Below are 25,514 nucleotides of genomic sequence, written 5' to 3'. Positions count from 1 at the left end.
TAACTGTCCCCCCGCCAAAAAAAAAACAATTTTTTTTTAAAAACTTTACCATAGGAGGGAAACCTGGGTGGCTCAGTCAGTTAAGTGTCTGCCTTCGGCTCAGGTCAGAATCCCAGAGTCCTAGGATGGAGCCCCACATCAGGATCCCTGCTCAGAGGGAAGTCTGCTTCTCTCTCTCCTTCTGCCTGTCCCCTCTGCTCATGCTCTCTCTCTCTCAAATAAATAAATAGATAGATAAATAGATAAATAAATAAGGTAAAAACCCTTGGGGGGAAAAATAGAAATAAAGTGAAACATAGACGTATCACATGACCAGCAACTCCATTCCTAGGTCTCTGTCTAAAATAATGAGCATACATGTACACACACAGACTTACACTAAGTTAATGACAGCATTATTTACATGACCAAAAACCGGAAACAACCCCAAATGTCAACTGATGGCTGAACAAAATGCTCCATATCCACACGATGGAATATTATTTGCCAACAAAAAGGAATAAAGTAAATAAAGGAATAAAATAGAGTAGGATAAAGCTACAATGTGGATAATCTCAAAAAGTGGAAGAAGCCAGTTACAAAAGAACACATATGTTCCATTTTATAGGATGTCCAGAAAGGCAAATATATGGAAACAGAAAAGAAATTAGTTGTTGCTTAAAACTGCAGGTTGGGATGGAGTGCAACTGTAAGTTGGCATGAGATTTATCTTTAGAGTGATGGAAGTGTTCTAATACTAGACTGTGATGATGTTGCACAGTTCTGTAGATATGCTTACATTCATTAAATTATACACTAAAAGCAGGTGAATTTTATGTTTATATTTATAATAAAGATACTATAAAAAATCACTTTGCATCTTATAAAATTTTGGTTTATTTTAAATTGGATTAAGGGTGATTGGGAGAGTTGGACAAAAGCTAAATTTACTGATATTTATTAGATTTTTTCATAAAAAATCCATTTCTGAAATAATGGAATTTCTGCTCTAATATTATCAAAGTTCCTTCTATATTTGCAGAATTTAACTAATTATATATTGCAAGTTATAATTATGAGGCTCAAAATGCTTCATGATTTAGAAAGGGATGATAACATAAATCATATAAACAAAAATAGAAATGTTACATAGTTTTCCCACCTGCTACAACATTTTATTTAAGTCTTCTAGAAGAATCTAAATAACATTCAATTATAATCATGATACTTACTAGGAAGACATTTCAGTTATAAAGGCATTTTATAATATGTACTTTGGATGCAAACAGTAATACTTATGTATATGGATGGCTGTTGAAAGGGATAATATACACCTTTTCCAACTCCATTCAAAGGAACTTTAGTATTCTAATCTCATTTCTAAATCACATCATGGAAAATATTAAGTTGAAACAAGTTAATTTCTTTATTAAAATAACTATTCATAAAAGCTATTTTTATTGTGTAAAGGTGACAGAATCAAATCTTTGAAAAGTAATTTCTCAGTATTATATAAAGTATTGTGACCGACAAGATAGGAAAACTGTTTAGCTGGTAAATCTTATGACCCTATGTTGCAATTTATGTGGTTTTGCATGGCTGGTGGAGGTGTAATCAATTTGTCAACCTCTGAGTATGAGTTTATGTCTCAAAGTAAATTCAGTCAGAGGTTAAGCTATTTTTACTCAACTGAACATTTCAAAAAATCTCCTTCAAGCCAATAATGTTGAGATCTGTTTAAATAAAGGGTTTGCTTTCTGGCTGATAGGTGAAAGATCCATTCATTTTACTTGTTTTTTCCTATTGTGGCCAAATATATGTAACATAAAGTTATCATCTTAACCATTTTAAGCGTACAGTTCAGTAGGAATAAATACATTCACACCATTACCACCACTCATCTCCAGAAGTTTTTTATCTTTCCAAACTGATTATTGCCCCCACCCCCAGTCCTTGGGATCCTCCATTCTACCTTCTGTCTCTATGAACTTCACTACTCTAGGTACTTCACATACATGGAATCATACAGCATTTGTCCTTTGAACTGGCTTATTTCAATTAGCCTAATGTCTTCAGGGTTCATCCACGTTTTGTATCAGAACTTCTGTACTTGTATCAGAATTCGTACTGTATTGTATCAGAATTTCTTTCCTTTCTAAAACAATAATATTCCATTCCATGTATATACCACATTTTGCTGACAGTTCGTCCATCAATGGACACCTGGGTTTCATCCACATTTTAGTTATTGTGAGTAATGCTACTTCGAACATGGGTGTGGAAAGATTCATTCTAATAACCAGCATTCATGCCAAGGCAGACAGCTCCCCTCTCCGAGGTTTTCCACATTATTTCCTAGAGGCATGCCCACATTAACATTATAAAATTCGCAGTTAATGGATATTCTCAGTGAGTTTTTTTTTAATGTATCACATCTCTAGTTCACTCCTTATTAAGAAAAAGGAACTTGCTAATCTTGGGAGCAAGATATCTATTCCATTTAGTGTGTCTGTCTGGGAGCAGTAACCTCCTGAATAAACTCAGAACCAGAGCCAAGACATTAATTTATGAAGCTTAAGTATTGATTTGTTAATGCCATTATCCCTCCCCCCCCAACCCCCCGCCGGATGCTTTTGCCAAAAATGGTAGATGTATCTGGGAGAGAGCCAGACTCTCTCATTTAGTAAGACACACACTGGCCAAGGAATTCATATGTTATATAAACCTGTGTTTTCACTAAGTGTACTCCAAATTATACTGTACACTGTTACAGGGTAACACTGAGAAACTATGCACCTTTATATAATAACAAGATATAAGAAAAAGAGTAATTATGTGGTGTTGCACCTTTATTTTATTAACAGTACACTATTATATACATTCACTTTAGTTACTCTGAATCAGATGCTAAGTGCTCTCTCTTCAGACTCCTCCTCAGCACCCATTCCCACACATATACACACTTTTTTCCCTTAAACTCTATGCAGTAGCTATTACTATCATCGTTCCCATTGTGCAGAAAAATGAGGTTAAGAGACGTCAAGTATGCTGTCCAAGGTTACACAGCTAGTAAATAGGTGGCAGATCTAGGATTAGAGCCCAGGTGTCCTGACTCCAAGGTCTGTGCACTTAATTTGCTCGGTCTTCTCTCCTCCCCCTGAGGGGTTTTACCCAGACAAGTTCATTATCATTTCGCAAATGAACATGACAAGTGCAGAGTTATTTTCTCCTCTTCCCCCCCAAAAAAATCATCATATGAAAGTTTCTGTTGGTGGGCTTTTCTCTTGATTCAAGTTACATTATACGTATTAACTCTTGGCTTCGTTTCATCTTCCTTCAGACATTCTATACTATTTCTCTCTCAGTGATACCTGCCACAATTTCCCCAGTGTCATCGATATTTACACTAATGGTACCATGTATCCACTGTTTTTTCCTCCTTTTTTTTTTAAAGATTTTATTTATTTATTTGACAGATATTGCAAGTAGGCAGAGAGGCAGGCAGAGAGAGAGGAGGAAGCAGGCTCCCTGCCGAGCAGAGAGCCCGAAGCAGGGCACGATCCCAGAACCCTGGGATCATGACCCGAGCCAAAGGCAGAGGCTTTAACCCACTGAGCCACCCAGGTGCCCCATGTTTTTTCCTCCTTTTAAAAAATAAAGAAAAAGTGAAAAAAATTGAATCTTATACCAATTTTTGATGAACTTCACTAGATATATGTTAAAACATCATTTTTATTACTTTGTTTTTTCTCACAATCCTGTAACGAATTTTTAGCTGATATATTCTTGCAGACCCACACCAGTGTAGATAAATTTTCCATTGAGATTTGGAAAACAATTTAAGTTCATTTTTTTTCCATCTTAACTCACTATATCAAGGAAAAGTTACAAGTCTATTATAAACTCATAAAATAGTATTCATTAGTCAAAAACTGAAGGGAAAAATGGGACCCACTGTATTTTAAATTGTATAATTTGTTGAGAATTAGGTAAGTAATGTTGTCCTCCAAGAAAGTATAAAAATGATTGCATTTCTACAGATATTGTTGGACAAAAAAATTTACAAAAAGCCTGTTACAACTTAATCTTGTTTATATCTATTACTTTATGCCTTGTGATTTCACAAATAGACTGAGACAACTGATGTTTCTTTTTCTGCCCCAGTTTTTTGTTAAATATTTATTCATTTATTTGAGAGAGAGCTAGCATGAGAGTTGGGGTGGGTGGAGGGGCAAAGGAAGAGGGAGAGGGAGAGAGAGAATCTCAGGCCTCCCCACTGAGCATGGAGCCCTACAAAGGGCTAGATCCCAGAACCCTGAGATACTGACCTGAGCCAAAATGAAGAGTCGGTCCCTTAACTGACTGAGCCACCCAGGTGCCATTCTGCCCATTTTATTAGGACTTTCTATGCTGAAATAAAAGATGTACACTAAAAAAAACTCTGGGTTTTTATCCTGCTCACCTTAAATTTTTCTTCCATAATTAGGTCTGAAGATGAAAATCATCTGCCCAACCCCACCAAAAAGTTGTATTTCACTTTTGTTCTATATATATGATTGGGTGCCTTCTTTGCATGTAAAAGGGGGCTACACACAAGTTATACGCAGTGCAAAGGATTTTTTCCCCAAAATGAGTTAATACTTACACTTTTGGAAACAGGTTTAAAATTCTTTAATTGCAATTTCTTTTTCAAAAAAGTTATAAACTATTTTTTAAAGATTTATCTATTTGAGAGAGAGTGAATGAGCAAGAGCACTACCAGGTTGGAAGGGCAGAGGGAGCGGGAGAAGTAAATTCCCCACTGAGCAGGGATCCCAGTGAAGAACTCAGTCCCAGGACCCTGGGATTATGTCTGAAGGCAGACACTTAATGGACTGAGCCACCCAGGCACCCAATTATAAACTATTTTCAGAAGGACTTCTTTTGGGCATCTCCTGTGTTTATCATCATGCCTCATCCAAGCCTCAGTCCTCCAAATCCATAAGTGGAACTGTGGCCTAAATCCTGGAACCTACCAGGACATTGGGACTACTTTCTGTTGACTAGTGTTTTCTTTTCCCTAAGGTACAAGCTGTGAGGGCAAAGTCCCAAGTGATGGCTAAGGGGACTCAAAAACTGAGACTGCCGAATAAGAACTAGGAAAGTGAGGTTTCATTTAATGACATAGAATGATGCAGAAACAGTTGTGGGGTTTTTTGGGGTTTGTTTTTGTTTTGTTTTGTTTGTTTTAAATTTTTGTTTTGTTTTGTTTGTCTTTTAAGGCGGGCACCTGCTTCCTCTGCAGAGGCAACCACACATACAAAAATAACTTCAGAAGAAAGACCATCCACCCGGCCAACCTTGGGAGTCATGTGACCATGTGTGGGAGGATCCTGAGATACTGGGTCACCATTGGACAACTTGAAAGAACACCGGAATCACCAGCAAATACAAGATGGCTAACCCTAGGTGTTTGGAAGTCTCAATCTCCTCCCTTCCACCTCTTAAAACTGTCATGGAGGCAGAAGAGGAGAGCTACCAGTGTGGCAACATTAATTTTCACTCCCTCCTTTCGTCCTTCATCACCGAGGCCTCAGGTGACAGGGGCAACTTCTCAGAAGCATGTGTGCCTTTGGAGGCAAACCAGCACCCCCAATTATCAGGTTAAGAATACGTCTATAGGTGTAATCAAGGGCATTGCCCCTTCTCACAGAACCCCGCAAGGCTGCTTTTATTGGAGGTCCATATGAACAATTTCCAGGATGATCAAGTTGTCTTAAAGCATTTGTTAAAACAGTGAGACGCGAGGGGCCGTGCTATACCCCGTGAGCTTGTCCCCTGGACGCGACCGCTGTTGAGATACAAGGTGGTGGAGCCACAGCTGCGAAAGCGCCAGACGCGGCCTCCAGGGAGGGCAAGTGGGCGTGGCTTCCCGCCGGGTGGGCGTGGCTTCGGAGGGAGACGTAGCCGCAAAGCGGCGGCGCGAAAGACGCTATTCCTGGGAAGGACTGCTGCGCCCCAGAGCGAGAACGCGCCGCGACTCTGAAGAGTTAGCAAGAACCGCCCGAGAGAGTCCTGTGATAGGTCTGAGGTGTCCCCATCCTGCCTGCGCCCACGGCCCCGGGCTCTGCGACACTTTGGACCCCACGCGCGGCAGCAACGATGCTTGGCCGACTCTGGGCGCTGGCGCTGCTGCTCCTGGCCCCGGGGCAAGGTCGGCAAGGTAGGGCACCGGCGGAGGGGAGCCCTGGGACGACGCTCCGGCCTTAGGGAGAAGGGGGCTGACTTCTGGATGACACGTGGAGCGTCCATGCGCATTTTTGTGGCCACATCTGCTATGTGTCCCTCACCGCCCTCCGCCGTCCCCTACCGCAATCTTTGAATTGTCAGCTTGCACCCTTTCAGCTCTCCGTTTTTTTCCTGCGCTCAGGAGGTTGTCGCCTCCTCTTCTCCCGCTCTGAGACCCTCCGTACTGTTACTGTCCCTCTGGTTGTTTCCTGCTGATATCCTGGTCTTTGGGTCCCTTTAGTTTACTGTAAGAAACTTTTACTGCATCTGCCGGGCATCCTAGCGGAAAGTGAATCCGAATTATTCACAAAGAGTTCAGTTCCAGACGACGCGATTTCTGCCCCAGTCCCACCCCACCGCTGGAAATAAGTAATTGGGGAACATTTATCCCCACAATAAGTCAGTAAGTTAAGTTTTGTGTATGACTTTTTAGTTTATCTGTTAGAATCCCTCTTCCTGCTCTAAGAGATCTCTACGAAAATAGAGCGCCACTCCCTCCTCTTTAATCCATGACAAAGAAAACCGTTCAGAATTCAGTGAAGTTAAAACAAAACAGTCATTAGTTCGTCCTTATTGTTTTTTGTGTATATATAGATAAAAGTATTAAGTGAAGGGTAACTTATTCTTTTAAATTTCCTTATATTTTTCAGAACTAAATCTGACCTGTGTACAACTTCGAAAAAAGTTATGTGCAACATTTATAATTGCTTAGGGTATAATTCTGTCTTCTCATCTTGTTAATCTCGGTATTTTACTAAGTTAAATTTGCTCTGTAAAAAAGGGAGGGGGAAGAGCAAGCAATCTTTCCCTCATGAAAGATTTTTAAAATAAGATTAAACCCCAATTTATTATTTCCTCAAATGATGCCTTTTTTTTTTTTTTTGAAGATTTTTATTTATTTGTCAGAGAGATAGAGCACAAGCAGAGGGAGCTGAAGGCAGAGGGAGAAGCAGGCTCCCTGCTGAGCAAAGAGCCCAAGGCAGAGCTCTCTCCCAGGATCCTGGGATCTTGACCTGAGCCAAAGACAGACACTTAACCAATTGAGCCACCCAGGCACCCCTCCTGAAATGATACCTTTAAAAGGTATCATTCCACTATACCTTCTTTGGTTTGCTTACAGATGTACTAGATCTTCCTGAAGAACTGTTCTTGAAGAACAGTTAAACATACATGTAATAACATTAAATATGCATGTATTATGGTTAGATAAAATATTTCCAGAAAAATGACCAGTATTTATAAAGGGAATCTGCTTCAGTGTTGACTATAGATCACAGAACCCCTTCTTGCCTCCATATAATCTCTCTACTGAAGGCAAATATTAACCCTTACTAGGTTTTAACTCATATCTTGGTGAAGTTGGTAATTTTTTAATCTTTAATAGAGTCAAGATAGGAGAGAGGAAGTAAATATGAGTTCTTTTTTTTTCAAACAGCATCATTGAAATATAGCTCATATACCATATAAGTCACTCACTCACAGTGTGCGATAGTTATTACTGTGTACAGTAATCTGGGTTTTAGCATATTCACAGATAAATGCAGCCACTATCATCAGTTTTAGAACATTTTTATCACTTTGAAATACTGTACTCTAGCTTTCGATCCCCTATTCCTTCCATTACCCTCTCGCCTTTCCAACTGTAAGCCATCTTTGACCTACATTGTTCTATGGATTTGCCTATTCTGTGTATTTTATGTAAATGGGATCATATACTATGTTGTCTTTTGTGACTGACTTTTTTCACCTAGCATCATGTTTTCAAGGTTCATTCACGTTGTACCATATTTAGTCCTTCATCTCTTTTTGTGGTGGAATAGTTTTCCATTCTGTGTTTACCACATTTTGTATGTACATTCATCAGTTGATGAACATTTGGGGTTTTTCCACCTTTGGGCCATTCTAAATAATACTACTTTGAACATCCTGGTACAGGTTTTTGTGTTGACACATGATTTCATTTCTCTTAGGCGTATATGTAACTAGAGGTAGAATTACTGAATCAGGGAATAATTCTGTTTAGCCTTTTGAGGAACAGCCAGATTGTTTTCCACAGTGGCTGTGCTGTTCTATCATGCCATAGAAGTGTACGAAGGTTCTAATTCATCCACATTCTTGTCAACATTGAGATTTTGATTTTAGCCATCCTCTTATATATGAAATGGCATTTCTTTATGGTTTGATTTGCATTTCCCTGGTGGCTAATGATGGCAAGTGCTTTTCATGTGCTTATTGGATATTAGTATATCTTCTGTGAAGAAACATTACTCTGATACTTCAACAGTTTTTTTTAATTGGGTTGAGTTATATGAGTTACTTTTGTTGTTGAGTTGTATGAGTTATGTATGTATTATAGATACAATTCTCTTACCAGGTACATGATTTGCAATTTTTTTCCCATTCTGTGAGTTGTCTTTTCACTTTCTTAATAATGTCTTTTGAAGCATGGAAGTTTTAGGGGCACCTGGGTGGCTCAGTAGGTTAAAGCCTCTGCCTTTGGCTTGGGTCATGATCCCAGGGTCTTGAGATCGAGCCCCGCATCGGGCTCTCTGCTCAGCATAGAGCCTGCTTCCTCTTCTCTCTGCCTGCCTCTCTGCCTACTTGTGATCTCTGTCTGTCAAATGAATAAAATTAAAAAAAAAAAAAATTGAAGCATGGAAGTTTTGATTTTAATAAAATCCAATTTATCTATCTTTTTTTTTGGTTGCTTGTGCTTTGTTGTCATATCGTGGCATTTGTTGCCAAATCTAAAGACATGAAGATTTACCCCATTTTTTTTACCCCAGTTTTTTTTTTTAAGAGTTTTATAGTTTTTGCTCTTGTATTTTGGTCTTTGATACATTTTGAGTTAATTTTCATATATGGTACAGCATAAGGGTCCAAGTTTATTCTTTTGCATGTGAATATCCAGTTTTCCCAGCACCATCTGTTGAAAAGACTGTCCTTTCCCCATTAAATGACCTTGGCACCTATGCCGAAAATCAGTTGAAAACTAGATGGAAATGTGGGTTTATTTCTGGACTCTCAATTTTATTCATTGATATGTGTTTATCCGTATATCAACACTATGCTGTTTTGATTGCAGGTGCTTTGTAGTAAATTATGAAATGGAAAATATGATTCCTCCTATTTAGTTTTTCTTTTACAAGATCGGTTTAGCTATTCTATGTCCCTTGAAATTCCATACGAATTTCGAATTAGTTTGCGTATTTTTACAAAGGAGTCCCTTGATATTCTGATAGGGATTTGATGAATCTTCATATTAATTTGGGAAGCATTGCAATCTGAACAACATTAAATCTTATGATCTATGAACAAGGATGTATTTCCATTTACGTAGATCTCCAGTTTCTTTCAGCAATATTGTGCGATGTTTAGAGTGTAAGTTTGGACTTCTTTTGTTAAATTTGTCCCTAAGTATTTTGTTCTTTTGAGGCTTTGTAGGTGGAATCGATTTTTAAATTTTCATTTTCAGTCTATTCACTGTACATGTATAAGAGTATAATTAAGTTTTGTATCTTGATTTTACATCCTAAAACCTTGTTAAATGTGTTCATTATAACTTTTGTGTGTGTGGATTTCTTAGGGATTTTTACATGAAAAATCATGTCATCTGTGACTAGAGATAGTTTTACTTCTTCTTTTCCAACCTGGATACCTTTTATTTATTTATCTTGCCTAGTTGTCCTAGTTAGAACCTGAAATACCATGTGGAATAAAATCAGGGAGAGTGGGCATTCCTAATCTTGTGAGAAAGCACCCAGTCTTCATCAAGTATGACGTAAACTGGAGGGTTTTTTTTTTTAATGTTAGTTTTTTGGTTTTTTTCTGTGTGTGTGTGTGTGTGTGTGTGTCTATGTGTGTGTGTGTAGATTCTCTTTATCAGGTTGAGTAAGTTCTATTCTATTGCTAGTTTGTTTGGTATATAATCAAAAAGGGGAGTTAGATATTTTTCAAATTATTTTTCTGGGTCTTTTGAAAGTACTTGAGAATTTTTATTTTTTTATTCTATCAATATTAGTATATTATGTTGATTCATTTTTGGAAGTTAAATCAATCTTATATGCCTGGTTTAAATCACACTTGGTCATGGTTTATAATTCTTTGTCTAATTTCTGGATTCATGTTGCTAGTATTTTGCTGAGGATGTTTGCATCCATATTCAAAAGATGTATTGGGGGCACCTGGGTGGCTCAGTGGGTTAAAGCCTCTGCCTTCGGCTCAGGTCATGATCCCAGGGTCCTGGGATGGAGCCCTGATCGGGCTCTCTGCTCAGCGGGGAGCCTGCTTCCTCCCCTCTTTCTGCCTGCCTCTCTGTCTACTTGTGATCTTTCTGTCGAATAAATAAATGGAAACTTTAAAAAAAAAAAGATGTATTGGTCTGCAGTCTTCTTTTCTTGTGATATCTTTTTTCTGGTTTTTGTATCAGTAATACTGGGTTCATAGAATTGAGTCTGGAAATATTCCATCCTTTTATATTATTTGTGCTTGTGAAGAATTGGTATTATTGTTTAAGTATTTGGTAGAATACAGCATTGATGCCATCTGAATCTGGCCTTTTTTTATGGGTGTGTTATTTTTTTTTTAACTCAATGTTTTTACATGACACATCTATTTGGATTGCTTATTTCTACTTGAGTCAGTTTTGTCATGTCTTTTTAGGAATTTGTCAATCTTATTTATCTAATTTATTATAATAATATTCCTTTTTAAATAATACTCATTTATTCTAGAGAGAATGTTGGGCAGGGGAGAGAGAGAGGGAGAGAGTCTTAAGCAGATTCCATGCTGAGCACAAATCCCCATGCAGGGCTCAAACTCATGACCCTGAGATCACAATCTGAGCCAAAACCAAGAGTCCAACACTTAACCTGCTGTGCCACCCAGGTGCCCCTGTAATAATATTCCTTAATAAAATCTTTAGTGGTGTCTCCTGTTTCATTTCGGATTCTGGCAATTGAGTCTTCTCTCTTTATTCCCAGTCTCTTTAGAGATCTGCCAATTCTGTTGATTTTTTTTCAAAGAACCAGCTTTTGGTTTCATTGATTTTCTCCATTGTTTTTCTATTCTCAATCTTATTAATTTACTCTCTAATCTGTAAAATTTCTCTTCTTCTGCTTCCTTAAGATACAGTCTGCTTTTCTTTCTCCATTGTTAAGGGGCAAGGTTAGCTTGTATTACATTGGGATCTTACTCTTGTCTAATGTAGGCATATATAGCTACAAGTTTTCTACTAATTTAGCAGCATCTCATAGATTTTGGTATACTGTATCTTTGTTTTAATCTTTTCAATATATTTTCTCATTTCCTTACTAATTTCTTTTTTGACCCATCAATTATCTAGGTTGTTTAATTTCCAGATATTTGTAAGCTCTTTAAATTTATTTCTGCTGTTGATTTATAATTTCATTCCATTGTGGTCAGAGAACACATTTTTCATGATTTCTATCTTCTTTGAATTGATTGAGGTTTATCTTGTGGTTTAGTTTACTGTCTATCCTGAAGAATGTTTCATGTATACTTCAGAGGAACTTCTATTTGCTGTTGTTGGCAGGTGTGTTCTATAGATGCCTGTTAGGTTAAGTTGGTTTATAGTATTGTTCTAGCTCTATTTCTTTGTTGACCTTCTGCCCATTTCTCTATTCATATTGAAAGTGGAGTATTGTGGAATGCCTGGGTGGCTTAGTCATTTAAACATCCGGCTCTTGATTTCTGCTCAGTTCAAGATCCCAGGGTTGTGAGATGGAGCCGTGTCAGGCTCCATGCTCAGTGTGGAGTCTGCTTGTCCCTCTCCCTCTACTCTTCTCCCTCCCACCCACACTCACTCTCTCTCAAATATATAAATAAAATCTTAAAAAAAAAAAGTGGAGTATTGAAGTCTCCAACTATTACATTGAAGTAGGTATTTTTTTCCTTCAGTGTGTGTGTATTCATAACTGAGTATCTTCCTCATGGACTGAACCTATCACCATTACAAAATGCCCATCCTTATCTCTAGTAACATTTTTAAAGATTTTTTTGATCTGATATTAATATAGCCAATCCTATTTTCTTGTGGGTGCTGCTTGTATGTTATTTTTCCATACTTATACTTTCAGTCTATTTGTATTCTTCACAAGAGACATTCAGTTTTGCCTCTTGTTATATGAAGGAGGGCAAAGTAAAGAGATAAAGCAAACTAGTCACTGTATCAGACCTTGCTTTTTAGTCTTCTGTGTTGTTGCAGAACTCATAGTCTTATTTTGAATATCAGAAGCCTTAGGGAAGCTATACAAATTTTAAAAAATCACGAATATTTAAAATTACCATAGAGCAATACACCAAAGGTTTTATGACTATAAACTCAAGTATAATGAAGTAGCTGTCTTCAGGCATTAAGCATATTCAAAACAGTGATTTATCTACTTTCCTAACATATTTGTTTGTCTACCAGTTATAAATCTTAAGGAATTTTGGCCATTGTGTTAAAACTAGAAAACAATCTAGTACAGATCATTTTATATCTACAAACAAAAGTAGAAAACCATTTTCATATTGTATCATTATGTACCTATTATTTATAACTTGGCAAATTCTCCCAAAGTATTTGAAATCCAGATATTACAGATTCTATTATATACTATCTAACTTATTGAATCCTCTTGGGAAAGACAGAATAAATAGAAATGTCTATTTTAATGTATATTTTACATGTACTTTTGTTATGAGGGAAAAGTTATATTGGTAGTTTGCTAGAAAGCTTAGCACATCATACATGTCATAAAATTGACTAATGAGTGAGCTCTAATTGTAGAGCTCTTCTTTTAGTACTTGAGGAGCTAAGTCCCCAAATTTCCAAATGGGAGCCCAAACCAAGGATGGGATAGGATGGGAATTATAAGGGTATAATTCTCACTTAGTTAACTGTATGTTGCATTCTAGAGTTAAGGTTATAATGAGGTTTTTAAGAGTGTGGCTTGTTTATTGCTAATAGATTTTAAAATTTTCTGCAGAGACCTTTAACATTTTTAAAAAGACAAGTAGATGTTTTGGGGAAAAATGAAATGAACAATATAAAATACAGGTTATTATTATATGAGTTAAGAATTTACCTCTAAAATAAATACTAAATAAAAATAAATAAATTTTAAAATTTTTCTCTGTAAATATTACATAGTTCTTTAGTAATGTTTGATGTGGGGAACAAAGGCAAAAGGAAAAATTAAATTTCCTTATTGCCTAGAGCCCACTGACAAGTCCTTAAGATAGGCAGAATGATTTCCTCTAAGAACTCAACTGCCTCAATGTTAATACTTTGCTAAGGGCAAAAGGCAATTTTACATTAATATTAACCCAACCTCCAGGATCCTTTAAGTCTCCTTTAACATAAAAAAAAATTCCTTTGAAAATTTCCTTTATCTCTACCCCTCAAGATACATTTTAGCAGTTATCCCCTAAGCATATGGCCCACCGTTATACATGGGACACTTTAGGGGTCTTATGACTAAGCTTTTACTAGACAGTAATAAATGACCATTTCCTAACAATAGCTATCCCCCTCAAGGTCCTAGAAACCTTTCCTCCAAAATTTGTTATAGACCTTCACTATCCCTAACCCCCTCCCAACTTAAAAGTATATAATTGGTCACAACCTCAGTGCAACTGTTTCTGCCCGTGGGTCCTGTCACCATGCATTAATAAATCCACCTTTTTGCACCAAAATCATCTCAAGAATTCTTTTTTTTTTTTAAGATTTTATTTATTTATTTGACAGAGAGAGATCACAGGTAGGCAGAGAGGCAGGCAGAGAGAGAGGGAAGCAGGCTCCCTGCTAAGCAGAAAGCCCGATGCGGGACTCCATCCCAGGACCCTGAGATCATGATCTGAGCTGAAGGCAGCGGCTTAACCCACTGAGCCACCCAGGTGCCCAAGAATTCTTTTTCGAATGTTGCTCTAAACCCCAACATTTCTGCACACTATTGCTGTTACACTGTGATTGCCAGTACATTTACTACATCTTTAGCTTTGATTTAGAAAACAATTATTCGAAGTGCAAAGTCAGAGGAAATGTGAGCACTACAGAAGCATTAAAGAAGGAGAAATACTCTTCAGAATCAAGTTAGAGTTAGTGACTTTTTTCCCAAGACAAAATTATTGCAGGAAAGAGATCAGTGGAAATGTTTCAATAATTCATGCAAACCTCACTAGGAATCTCTTTTTAAATATTTTCCTTAGTTTCTAACCAGGTACAATGTTGTGGTACTGATAGGATCTTAAGAGTTATTTCAAAATTAAACGAAATGAAGCATGTCTCCTGAGTTCTAGCCATACACATTTTATGAAATATTTATCTAATGTTGACAGTTTGAGATCATCAAAGTCAATAGTATTTTTTGGATTATACTTTTCTGGGGATGTTGAAAACTGGTGGAGCAAGAGATAGAAGGAGGAGAAACCTTTTGTGTTCATTCCTAAATTTTTTAAAATTTCTTTGGGAATATCTTTTGGAGAACAATACATTTTGTACAATTCAATTGCTATCTCTGCCAACAACAAAAAGCAAAAAAAAATTATAATAAGTTTTTATAAGCTACATTTACGAGATTGACTTATAAATTAATATCTCTAGTTTATTGGGCTCTTACCAAGTTAAGTGATTTTTATTTAAAAACACTTCTGTAACTTAAAATTATTTAATAGATTTTGAGAGTTTTTGTTCAGTTAGATAATTTTTTCCCACAGTGAGGTACTTTAGTAATGATTGAATTTTTCTTTCACATTTCTATTTTATAGATATTATCTGTATTATAGTAGTTTCCTTCAACATACATAATAGCTAATATTTGGAGATTTTATACCTGCTGTATCAACAAGAAACTCTAATATTCAAATAAGGACAGTTCTTTATGCTTCCTATCATTTGAGAGTACAGGAACTTCAAACAAGAGTTATAATTCTGGTTATATTTCTAGAATATATTTCTAGGATTACTAGCTCTTTCTCTCTTCTTGCTGGGAGAGGAGCTTTATGTTCTGCCTCTATGGGTTTGACAGAAAAAGCAGCCTCCAGGCCAAGTGCTGCTCAGAAAATGGCTTCCCTAAAAAAACCTACAGAGTCTCCCTTTCTCCAGGGTCTTTTCTTGTTTCTCCTTCAAAACTGTTCTCCTACACCCCTTTCCTTTTCCTGTGCCTGGTAATAAAAAGGGACTTCAATACTTTATCTTACAAAAAAAAGAAAAAGGAAAAAAACTGAAAACTATATTCTTTCCTGTACTCAAGAATGCAGGAAACTTCAGTAGGAGGGCATTTGCAAAAATTAGCTTGGTCTTAAAAGCTTAATTCGTTGCCTTCCAGGACTTGGCAGAGATGGGATGTGGGGGGCATATGGCTACTTGGGAGGGATGTGTGTCATGAAGGGTCAGTAATGGCATTCAGATCTGGAAGGCCACTCTCAAGAGGCATCTTTGCAGGGTCTGTAACTTCAGATGATAAGAATAAACAAATCCTAACTCAACAGTGAGCAGCAGTATTGCTTGTCCAAATTAAATGAAAATAAAGTTCTTGAAATTTAAGCACCTCAAAAATACATTCTATAGTTTATTGATTGGTTTATTGCATTTAGGGAAAATGCAAGTCATCTTTGACTTACTAAGAGATCCTGACATTTCATATGGTCATTATGTGCAGTTGTAGGTTTTTGTTTAATTTGGGAGGAGAATCAGTTTTAATTGAGGAATAAACTGTGTTAATGAGGAAAACACATACATAAGACACTGTCTTTCCATCCTAGCTCAGGAGTGCTCTCCTGGGGGACACCGGTTTCTTCAGAGTCCTTACAGAAGTGTGCATTTTGACTCAATGCACCTCCAGCATTCTCCCTCTCAAGACCTGATATGTGACCATTCCCTCTCTCCTGGATGGTATCGGTTTCTCATCTTTGACAGACCTGCTGAGATGCCAACCAAATGTGTTGAGGTATTTCAACTCACTAAGAACTACATGTGTGTTTTCTTATGTATTTTTTCATATGAGGATTGAATCTTGTTAAAACCAATTTATTTTTCTCTCTGAAATATGATTTTACTTTTGTGTCAAGATTGAGTTAATCCAAAGGAATATTGTGCCATGTTCCCAGTTGTAATAATAATAGTAATAGGTAATGTTATGCTCATGCAGTCCACCAAGGGTTTTTACCTACACTATCTTATGTAGTTTTTACAACCCTAGAATATAGTCTATCATCCTTATTTCCATCATAGAACGCAGGACACTCAGATTCTTAAGCAAAAACACCCCTGCTGGAGTTACCCAGTCAAACAGCCACGTTTTGATCACAGGCCACCAGTCTCCAGGGCTCCTGTACTTACCTCTAAGTAACTTGCAAACAGTAAAATACTGTGTTGTCTAAGTGCTTCAAGTTCTTGTCAGTCTTAAGTAGAAGGCTCCTTCTATGTGAGGGCTCTTCATTCTCCTTATTGTTACCCACATTTTGTGAATTATGCAGAAGCAGGAATTATTTTCCCTTTCAAATGTAATGTAAAAAAAAACTCAGGGAAGATATCCAAATTTTAACAGTATTTAAGTTGTGACACTGTGACTGTCTTATTCTTTCCTTTTTGTTTATTTGCTTTTCACTTTTGTGACATTTTGTTTGTAATAAACTAAAAAAATCAGAATTTAAAAGTAGAATTTGAGGAAATTACAGGAAATTCATTGCATCCTTAAATATTTGTGTTTTTTTTTTCTTTGGCCGAACTAATTATAATTGAATCTAGAACCTCACACAAATGTAAAAGTGAACTGATTTCACTGGGTCTGTGCCCCAGGGAGAAGTGTTCTCTGCCCGCACTCTCTCATTCCCTACTTGATTCAAAGCTTTAGAGGAGCTACCTGGAGAATCCATAGGACTTTTTTTTTTTTTTTTAACTCTAGAGGATAATACAAGTCTGTGTAAATAAAAATGTTTACTTATGATGATTAAAGTAACTCATGTACATTATAGAAAACTTAGAAAATGAAGGACTGTTAATAGAATAACATTCATTCATTATATACCCACACAGTCATAATACCATAAAAACATTTTGCTATCATTCCTTCTTTTTATATTGTTCTGTAATGTTCATGCTACATGTCCAATTGCATAACATGCTTTTCTCAGGTAGTTACAGCATTAGCATTTTCCTATGCTATTGAAAATTCTTTAATATTAATTTTGAAAATAATATTCTGTCATATGCATATACTGTATTTATATAAACCATTGCCATGTGTGAGCCTTTGGAGTCTTGCTATAAAAAGTAATTCTGCAATTAGTAAACATGCATATAAATCACTTTTATATTTTAGTGTATTTATTAAGATTATTTTATAATTAAAATTAGTAAAGGTTAATGTCTTTTTGAAGTTTTTGATACATATAATTGTTTTTTAAAAATATGGTAATCTCGGGGCACCTGGGTGGCTCAGTGGGTTAAAGCCTCTGCCTTCGGCTCAGGTCATGATCCCAGGGTCCTGGGATCGAGCCCCGTGTCAGGCTCTCTGCTCAGCAGGGAGCCTGCTTCCCTTCCTTTCTCTCTGCCTGCCTCTCTGTCTACTTGTGATCTCTGTCAAATAAATAAATAAAAAATCTTTTAAAAAATATGCTGATCTCTCATTTTAGGAGCAGTAGGTAAAAATAACTTTTTTAATACTGGATACTTTCATGTATTCATTAGACATCTGTATTTCTTCTGTGAATTATGTGTTTGTGTTTTTTACCCATCTATGATCTTACAGTTTTTAAGTGGATAAAATATTATATAATTAAAATAAAATAAGAAATATAATAATGTGACAATAAATAACATACTAAATATAATGTTATTAAACAGTTCTTATTTAATTGTTTTTTTTTTTAAGATTTTATTTATTTATTTGACAGAGATCACAAGGAGGCAGAGAGGCAGGCGGGGGTGGGGGGGAGCAGGCTCCCTGCTGAGCAGAAAGCCCGATGCCGGATGCCCGGCTCAATACCAGGACCCTGAGATTATGACCTGAACTGAAGGTAGAGGCTTAACCCACTGAGCCACCCAGGCGCCCCCAATTCTTATTAACTCTTATTTGTCTTATATTTTTAAAATTATTATTTAAACATAACTATCAATCTTTTCCTTTATGATTTCCATTGCTTTTAAGCATAGAAGTCATCATAATATTGAGTATTATAATCTGGATAACAATCTGAAAAAAAAACTGAGTCATTGCTATGTAGAAATTATGTTATGTACATAATTATGTTTATACCTTACCATAGCACATACTACAATCCACCTAGAACAAAAAGGAAGGATGCTGAGTGTCTTGTCTGAGGTCATGCTTTTACAAGTGCCTGCATGGGTCCTTCCTAAATCATATGTAGTTTCTTATTTTTCCTGGGTTAGTTTCCTATTTAATTCCATTTTCCAACTGGAAATGATTTTGATAATTGGCTTTAAGGGAGACTTTTCTTTTCCAAATTGCCAACCAATTGTTTCATCACCAGATTTGAACAATCCTTTCCTTTTCCCCTCATTTTTGATGCCTCCTGAACTATACATTAACTTCTTCTTTTTTTTTAAGATTTTATTTATTTATTTGACAGAGATCACAAGTAGGCAGAGGCAGGCAGAGAGGAAGAGGGGAAAGGAGGCTCCTTGCTGAGCAGAGAGCCCGTTGGGGGGCGGGGGGCCTTAATCCCAAGACCCTGAGATCATGACCTGAGCTGAAGGCAGAGGCTTAGCCCCCTGAGCCACCCAGGCACCCCACATTAACTTCTTTTTAAAAAATTCTTTATATAAGTTGAATTTAGTTAATATATACTGTATTATTAGTTTCAAGCGTAGAATTTAGTGATTCATCAGTTCCATATAACTCTCAGTGCTCATTATATCAAGTGGCCTTCTTAATGCCCATTACCCAATTACCCCATACTCCCAGTATCTTACATATAATCTTACATACAAGATTATCTTACATATACTACATCCAGTAATTTTAGAAGAAATTTCCAAGGCGAGTTCATCTTTTTGCTCTATATTAAGATGACTTCAGATTCTCTTATCTTATCTTAGAATGTATCACTATGGTGGTAAGTTATCTGATACTGAATTTCTCTTATTTACATTACAAAGGTAATATAGAATAAATTTAAATGGGATAATATTATATTAGTTATGAACAGTTAACCTAAATTTAGTATTCTTTAAATTTAGTAGCTATGTAAAGCTCCTGTTACAGTACAGGTACAAGTTATTAGAGTTTTTAAATAATAGTTTATTATTTTAAAGGTTGTTTAGAAGAAAACACAAAATTGACTTATGTGTGAAAATAAATTGGATTTTCAACTTTTGTTTTCTCTGTTGCAAAAGGTGAATCACTGTGGAACACAGGCCCCCATCTGGCTGTCTCTGAGAGATTCAGAGACACTGCCTTCACCTGGAGAGATCAAGCAACTGACAGCTTGTGCCACGTGGCAGTTTTCATTTAGTGCTACAAAAGACTGCTGCCTTTTTCAAATCCCAGTGTCTGTAAGAAACTGTGGAAACTTTTTTGTGTACTTACTACAGCCCACTCAGGGATGTATGGGATATTGTGCACAAGGTAAGAAAACATGAGTGATATCCATGAGCTGTTAATCACAGAACTGTTTGTGTTGATGTTTTGGGGCCATTCTCTGGATGGGTTGTGTTGAAATAGTACAGATCTCAGGAAGAGTCTTGGTCTGCCACTGTTTGTAGAGTGAAGCTAAATTTCTGGTTTAAATTAGCCAGACCTGTTTAGGATTCTTTCCTCCCTTTGAACATGATGATTGAATGTGTTAAAAATTCATTGGTTTCCTCATGCCCCTTCACTCTTTTCAGTTAAGAGATGAAGAATGGTGAGTAAAAGAGATCATGAAAATGTGTTTGATATTATTTCATCTTTCATTCATTAATATGGATTGAATGTTTATCCTTTGCCAGGAATTGTTTTAGGACCTAGGGTTATTATGGTAATGAACAAGACAAATGGGTTATCTTAGCTCATGGAACTCATATTATAGTGGAGTTGCCTCAGACAATATACATAAATGAACTGAATATGACCCAAAGAATAAAATAAATATCCATGAGTCCCTACTATATCAAGGCATGATTAGAGAAATAAATTGGTGGAGGAAAGGAGACAAAGCTTTCTTAAGGACAAATGCAAATATGTGTAGCTACTATCCCACCTATAAGGTGTAGTCTAATTCCTTTTGTTTTGGTTGTGGGCTGTACTTAGTGATTTGCTTCCAAATAATAGTATATAGGAAGGAAAATACAGTGATTTCATAGTGGAGAAATCTAGTAGACACTATATTAATCAAGTGATCAAGGTTAATATCACTAGTGATAATGTATGTTGATATTGGGCTCCTACTAATAATATGCAATAAGATGCTCTTCTCCTTTGTGGTGTTCTTCCCTAAAATCTATAACCTTGGTATAATCATGAGAAAATTCATGTAAATCCAAAGTCAGAAGCATTCTACAAAATACCTGAACAATACTTTTCCAAAGTATCAAAATCATGAAAAGCCATGAAAGAGTGCAGAAACTGTCACAGATTGGAAAGGACTAAGGAAACATGAAGAATAATGCAATATGATGATAGCCTGGATTTAATACCAAAACAGAAAAGAATGCGCTGGAAAACTAGTAAAATCCAAATGGAGTTTTCAGTTTATTTAAGAATAGATTCCTAAGGTTAGTTTCTGAGTTTTAATAAATGTATCATGGTTTTGCAATATGTGAACATTAGTGGAAGGGGTATTATTACAGGTAAAGATCCATATTATTTTCATAATTTTTATGTGAGTCTAAAATCAACTCTAAATAAAATGTTTTATCACAACCCAAAAATAAAACAAAAAATAAAATTAGTTTTGAAAGCAGTATATGTATAAATTAGAGAAAATAGCAATTGACGGGCACAGGGATGCCGTCTTACAAAGAATGCCTGAAGAAGGTTTCTCTCAATAGCTGATGAACTTGAGCTGAGCTCTGAATGAGGGGAATAAGTCAGCCATGGAAATATATGGGAAAAGAGCCTTCCATGTAGAAAAAACAACAAATGCCAGTGTCCTAGGATAGACATGAAGATGGCCGTTTAAGGAACTGAAGGAGGAACAACATGGCAGGACGACTGAGTAGATGAGACTTTAGAGATGAAGTCAGAAAAGTAGGAAGGGGACAGAATCTGTAAGAATCTGTAGGGTCTGTAGACCATGGTAAGAACTTATATTTAGTCATAACTGCAGTATAAAACCTTATGGGATTTAAAGTAGGCGAATGTGGTCTAAGGATTGTATTTAAAGGGCCACTATTCCTGCAGTAAGACTCCGTTTAGGAAGCTTTGGAAAGACGGTGGTGGCTCTAAGGTTGCAGTGGGGGGAGGAAATGGTTTATACTGTGTGACAGAGGAAAGAGGTTGTTGAGTTGAGATGTCTTTTGGAAGCAGAGCTCATACACTGGGTATGGGAGAAGATGGACAGAAAGGAACCAAGGACAAAGCCTAGGTTATTTTCTTGAGCAATGGAAATGGGAAAGTAAGACATCAGTTGGGAGAGAAATGGAAAGTTGTACTTTGGCCTGTTCCGTAAGAGGGAACATGAGATATAGAGACATAAAATGTATACCAGGTTCATGAGCCTGCCACTGATACGGTGTTGACTAAGGATACTGGGGAATAGGGGCTCTTGTGGGTAGCTCTCATAATACACCATCATGGAGCTCACAATAGATAATCGAACTTACTGAGTTTTTGTTTGTTTCATTCTCTCTGTACACCATTATGACTGAACATTTTGAAGACCATGTACCCTTTACATCAGGGTCTCAAAACCTTGTGTCCTTAACAAAGTAAGGGTTCAACAAATGAATGTTTAATAGAAGTTGTTTGTTTTTTTTCTTTAAAGATTTCATCCACTCATTTGAGAGAGATAGGGAGAGAGAGAGAATGAACAGTGAGGAGGAGCAGAGGGAGAGAGAAAGAGAAGCAGACTCCCTGCTTAACCGAAAGCTCCATTCAGGGCTTGATCCCAGGACCCTGAGATTGTGACCCAAGCCGAAGGCAGATGCTCAAATAACTGAGCAACCCAGGTGCCCTTAGAAGTGTTTTATAGAACTAGTGACCCGACTCCTCAGATATGAGGAGCTCAAAATAGAAAGAAACTACATAATCATGATTTTTTTTTTTTTTTTTTTTTGTTGCTTGGGCTGCGTAGATAAGAATGGAACCATTAATTGAGGGATTTATTCTTGGGGTAGAGGGAGTGTACTGATATGTGACCAGATTATGGGAGGAAACCAACTTCCCCCTATGTTATCTGGACTCCTTCATATGTAGTCGATTGAAAATGCTGGGAGATACTATTGTAGATCAGCCATCTTAAACTAGGCAAACACTTGATTCAGCAAACAATAAAAATTGTATGCGTGACACCTACGAATATTTTCATCCTGAGGTTCTTAGACTCTCCAGATTAAAATAAAAATAAACAAATAAAAACGAATAACAGATCCAGTGAACAATGGCAAAGAGTATATATGTGGAACCACAAATTGAAATGAATGATGTGAATGAGAAGATTAAAAGTTGCTGTAGCTAAGAACACCAGAGGTGAGAGAGGGTGAAATTTATGAGATGCTGAGAAGGCCTCTACTGAGAGCAGGGCATTGACATTGAGAGTTTGAGGGTAGACAGTCCTGGGGCAGATAAAGAGTGTGGGGAAGAACCTCCCAGAAAGCAAGGGCAGCACGTGAACAACCTTAAGGCAATGAGTGTGGTGCTGCTCCCATGAGCAAAGCAGCACAGAGATGTTGGATCGCAGAGAGTGAGGGAGAGCCTAACAAGACATGGATTTGGGAAGGCAGCAATGCCTGACTCTTAGAGAGCTCTTCATTTTATTCTCTGTGCTATGAGAGGTCTTAGGAGAATTATCCTGAGAGCATGAGCCAGTAAGTCTTCATGTTTCTTACACAGCTGCTGGCCAGCTAAACCTGGCGGAAAGCAGTACGTTCACTGAGGAAGGACAGCATCTGCTCAGCTAATAGAGCTAGTGTTATTCATTCAGAAGGAGAAAATCCAGAGAGATGCATCCGTTTCATTGAGTGGCCAAGTTGAGAGATTTTGAAAAATGTCTTTTAAGTGTTTTTCAATATTTGTGTCATTAAAAAGTTAATTTTTATAAAATTTCCAATAATATTGCCAAGTATTTGTGGAAAATTGTGTAGATGTTTCAATGGAAAAAAAAACAATAATATGCCTAAATTATTTTAAGAAATATTGATTACTGTTAAAAATGAAAACAAAACTTTCATACCAGAGAATATCATAAAATAAAAGCAATCAAGTCATCAGAAATACTGTTTACATTGAATTTATAAACAAAATACATGAAATTTGCATTTTTATGACATACCCTTAAAACTTAAAAAAAAATTCCTATAGATGCCATTTCCACCCATTCAGTTTCTCAAGCTTGAATATTCGAGAATTACTTCTCTTATTCTCCATATTCAAGTCCTGCTACTGGTTTTAATTAAAGAGAATTTTGGGGAGAAGATTGTTATTTTTTACTCTTTGTGTGTAAGTTATTAATCAGATGAACACATGAATTATCCTCTCTGATGTGCCAATTAAAAAAAAGCTTACCTTAAAATACTATTTAGACTGGAATTAGACTTCATGGATAGCAAACAAAAATGAGTCACTTAATCTGCATTGTGTCTCTTTTTCTTGCTTACCAAGAATCTGAAGCAGATGTTCCCAGTTGATGGTGGTTTGGCCATGTTACAATGTCAGGCTGAGGACTCTGTGAGTCTCTAGGCTTTTGCTTTTCCTTCACAGTGAGGGGATGAAGGTCCAGTTTAAGCCCTTTTTGTGCATTTTAGACGAGATGAAATGGGAAGCCCTAAGGGTGGAAAGAGGGCATATGCTAATTGAAACACTTCCCTTTGAGGAGTTGATTTGGAAGAAGTCTTATGACAGCTACTTTAGAAGAATTCTTTGGCTTATCTCTGTTTTCAAGAGGCAGTCTGTGAAATGTACTTTTTTACTTGGACAAACTTCTGCTCCCAGCTAATGGGCAATTGGATAGGCAACAATCAGTCAGTCATATTTAGCTTTAAAAATCATGAAAACAGCAAAAATTAAAGAAAAATGTTTCACTTTAATAATATATTCTCATGACTATGTTTTGTTTTTTAGAATTTGTATATAATTTTCACACAGTTTATCTGCACTTTCTAGAAGCCAAATAAGAAAGGTTAATTCAAGATTTTACTTACCAATACCATTCAAACAAAAAAACTTATATATAATTATTAAGAATTCATTGGGGGATGCCTTGGTGATTCAGTTAAGCGTCTGCCTTTGGCTCTGGTCATGATCCCAGGGTCCTGCTCAGCAGGGAGTCTGCTTCTCCCTCTGCCTGCCACTACCCCTGCTTGTGCTCTCTCTCTCTCTGACAAAGAAATAAATAACATTAAAAAGAAATATGTAAGGTCTAAACACCCCAAGTGAAAGTCAGAAATTTTCAGATTGGATAATAAAAACAACAACAAACTACAGGTTCCCTAGAAGAACCCATTTTAAATATAAAGAAAGATGAGGTTGAAGATATAAGGATAGAAAAAGATATACTTAAGTACCACAAATCACAAGAAATCTAGAGTAGCAATATTAATATTAGACAAAGTAAATTATTGAGCAAAGGATATTACCTAGAAAAACAAGGGTCATTTCCTAAAAATAAAAGGGTCAATTGAACAACGAGAAAAGAATTCTAAAGATTTGTGTATCTAATAATGGAATTCAAACTACATGAAGCAAAACTTACAGAACTTCAACAAGAAATAGACAAATCTATGGTTCATGTTGAAGATTAGCACCCATCAGTCAATAATTGAACACATAGAAACAAAAACAAAAAAATGGAGGAGACTAGAAAACTCTATCAACCAACTTCATCTAAATGACATTTAGAGAAGATTCCACAAATGACTGAGTAGCCCACATTCTTTACAAGTGCACAGGAAGCATTATCAAGATAGATTACATTCTAGACCCTAAAGTAAGGAAATTAGAATATTAGAAAAAGTTTGATGTTAGTAAAAAAAAAACCCACTAAATATACAGTGAAAACAAAGTTTACAAATTAAAAAAACCTCAGCTTATAGTTAAGATTATTTATTTATTTTAGAGAGAGAGTGAGAGAGAGAACACAAGCTGGGGGAGTGGGTGAGG

At 36.5% G+C, this 25,514-nt stretch overlaps 1 protein-coding gene across 1 annotated transcript in view; it reads left to right on the top strand.

Annotated features, from left to right (window-relative positions):
* Positions 1–6,120: 6,120 nt before the first annotated feature.
* Positions 6,121–25,514, top strand: part of VWDE (von Willebrand factor D and EGF domains) — a gene marked incomplete at its 5' end in the record, with an annotated part of 68,113 nt that continues 48,719 nt past the window's right edge. The window contains 3 exons of the mRNA XM_080818278.1: positions 6,121–6,181; positions 16,015–16,199; positions 19,613–19,844. Of these exons, the coding sequence (XP_080674404.1) occupies positions 6,121–6,181; positions 16,015–16,199; positions 19,613–19,844 (478 nt within the window). The remainder of the gene's footprint in view (positions 6,182–16,014; positions 16,200–19,612; positions 19,845–25,514) is intronic.

The sequence above is a fragment of the Martes martes genome (assembly GCF_963455335.1).
Source record: "Martes martes genome assembly, chromosome: 11".
NCBI lineage: Eukaryota > Metazoa > Chordata > Mammalia > Carnivora > Mustelidae > Martes > Martes martes.
This window is presented reverse-complemented; position numbering and strand designations above follow the sequence as displayed.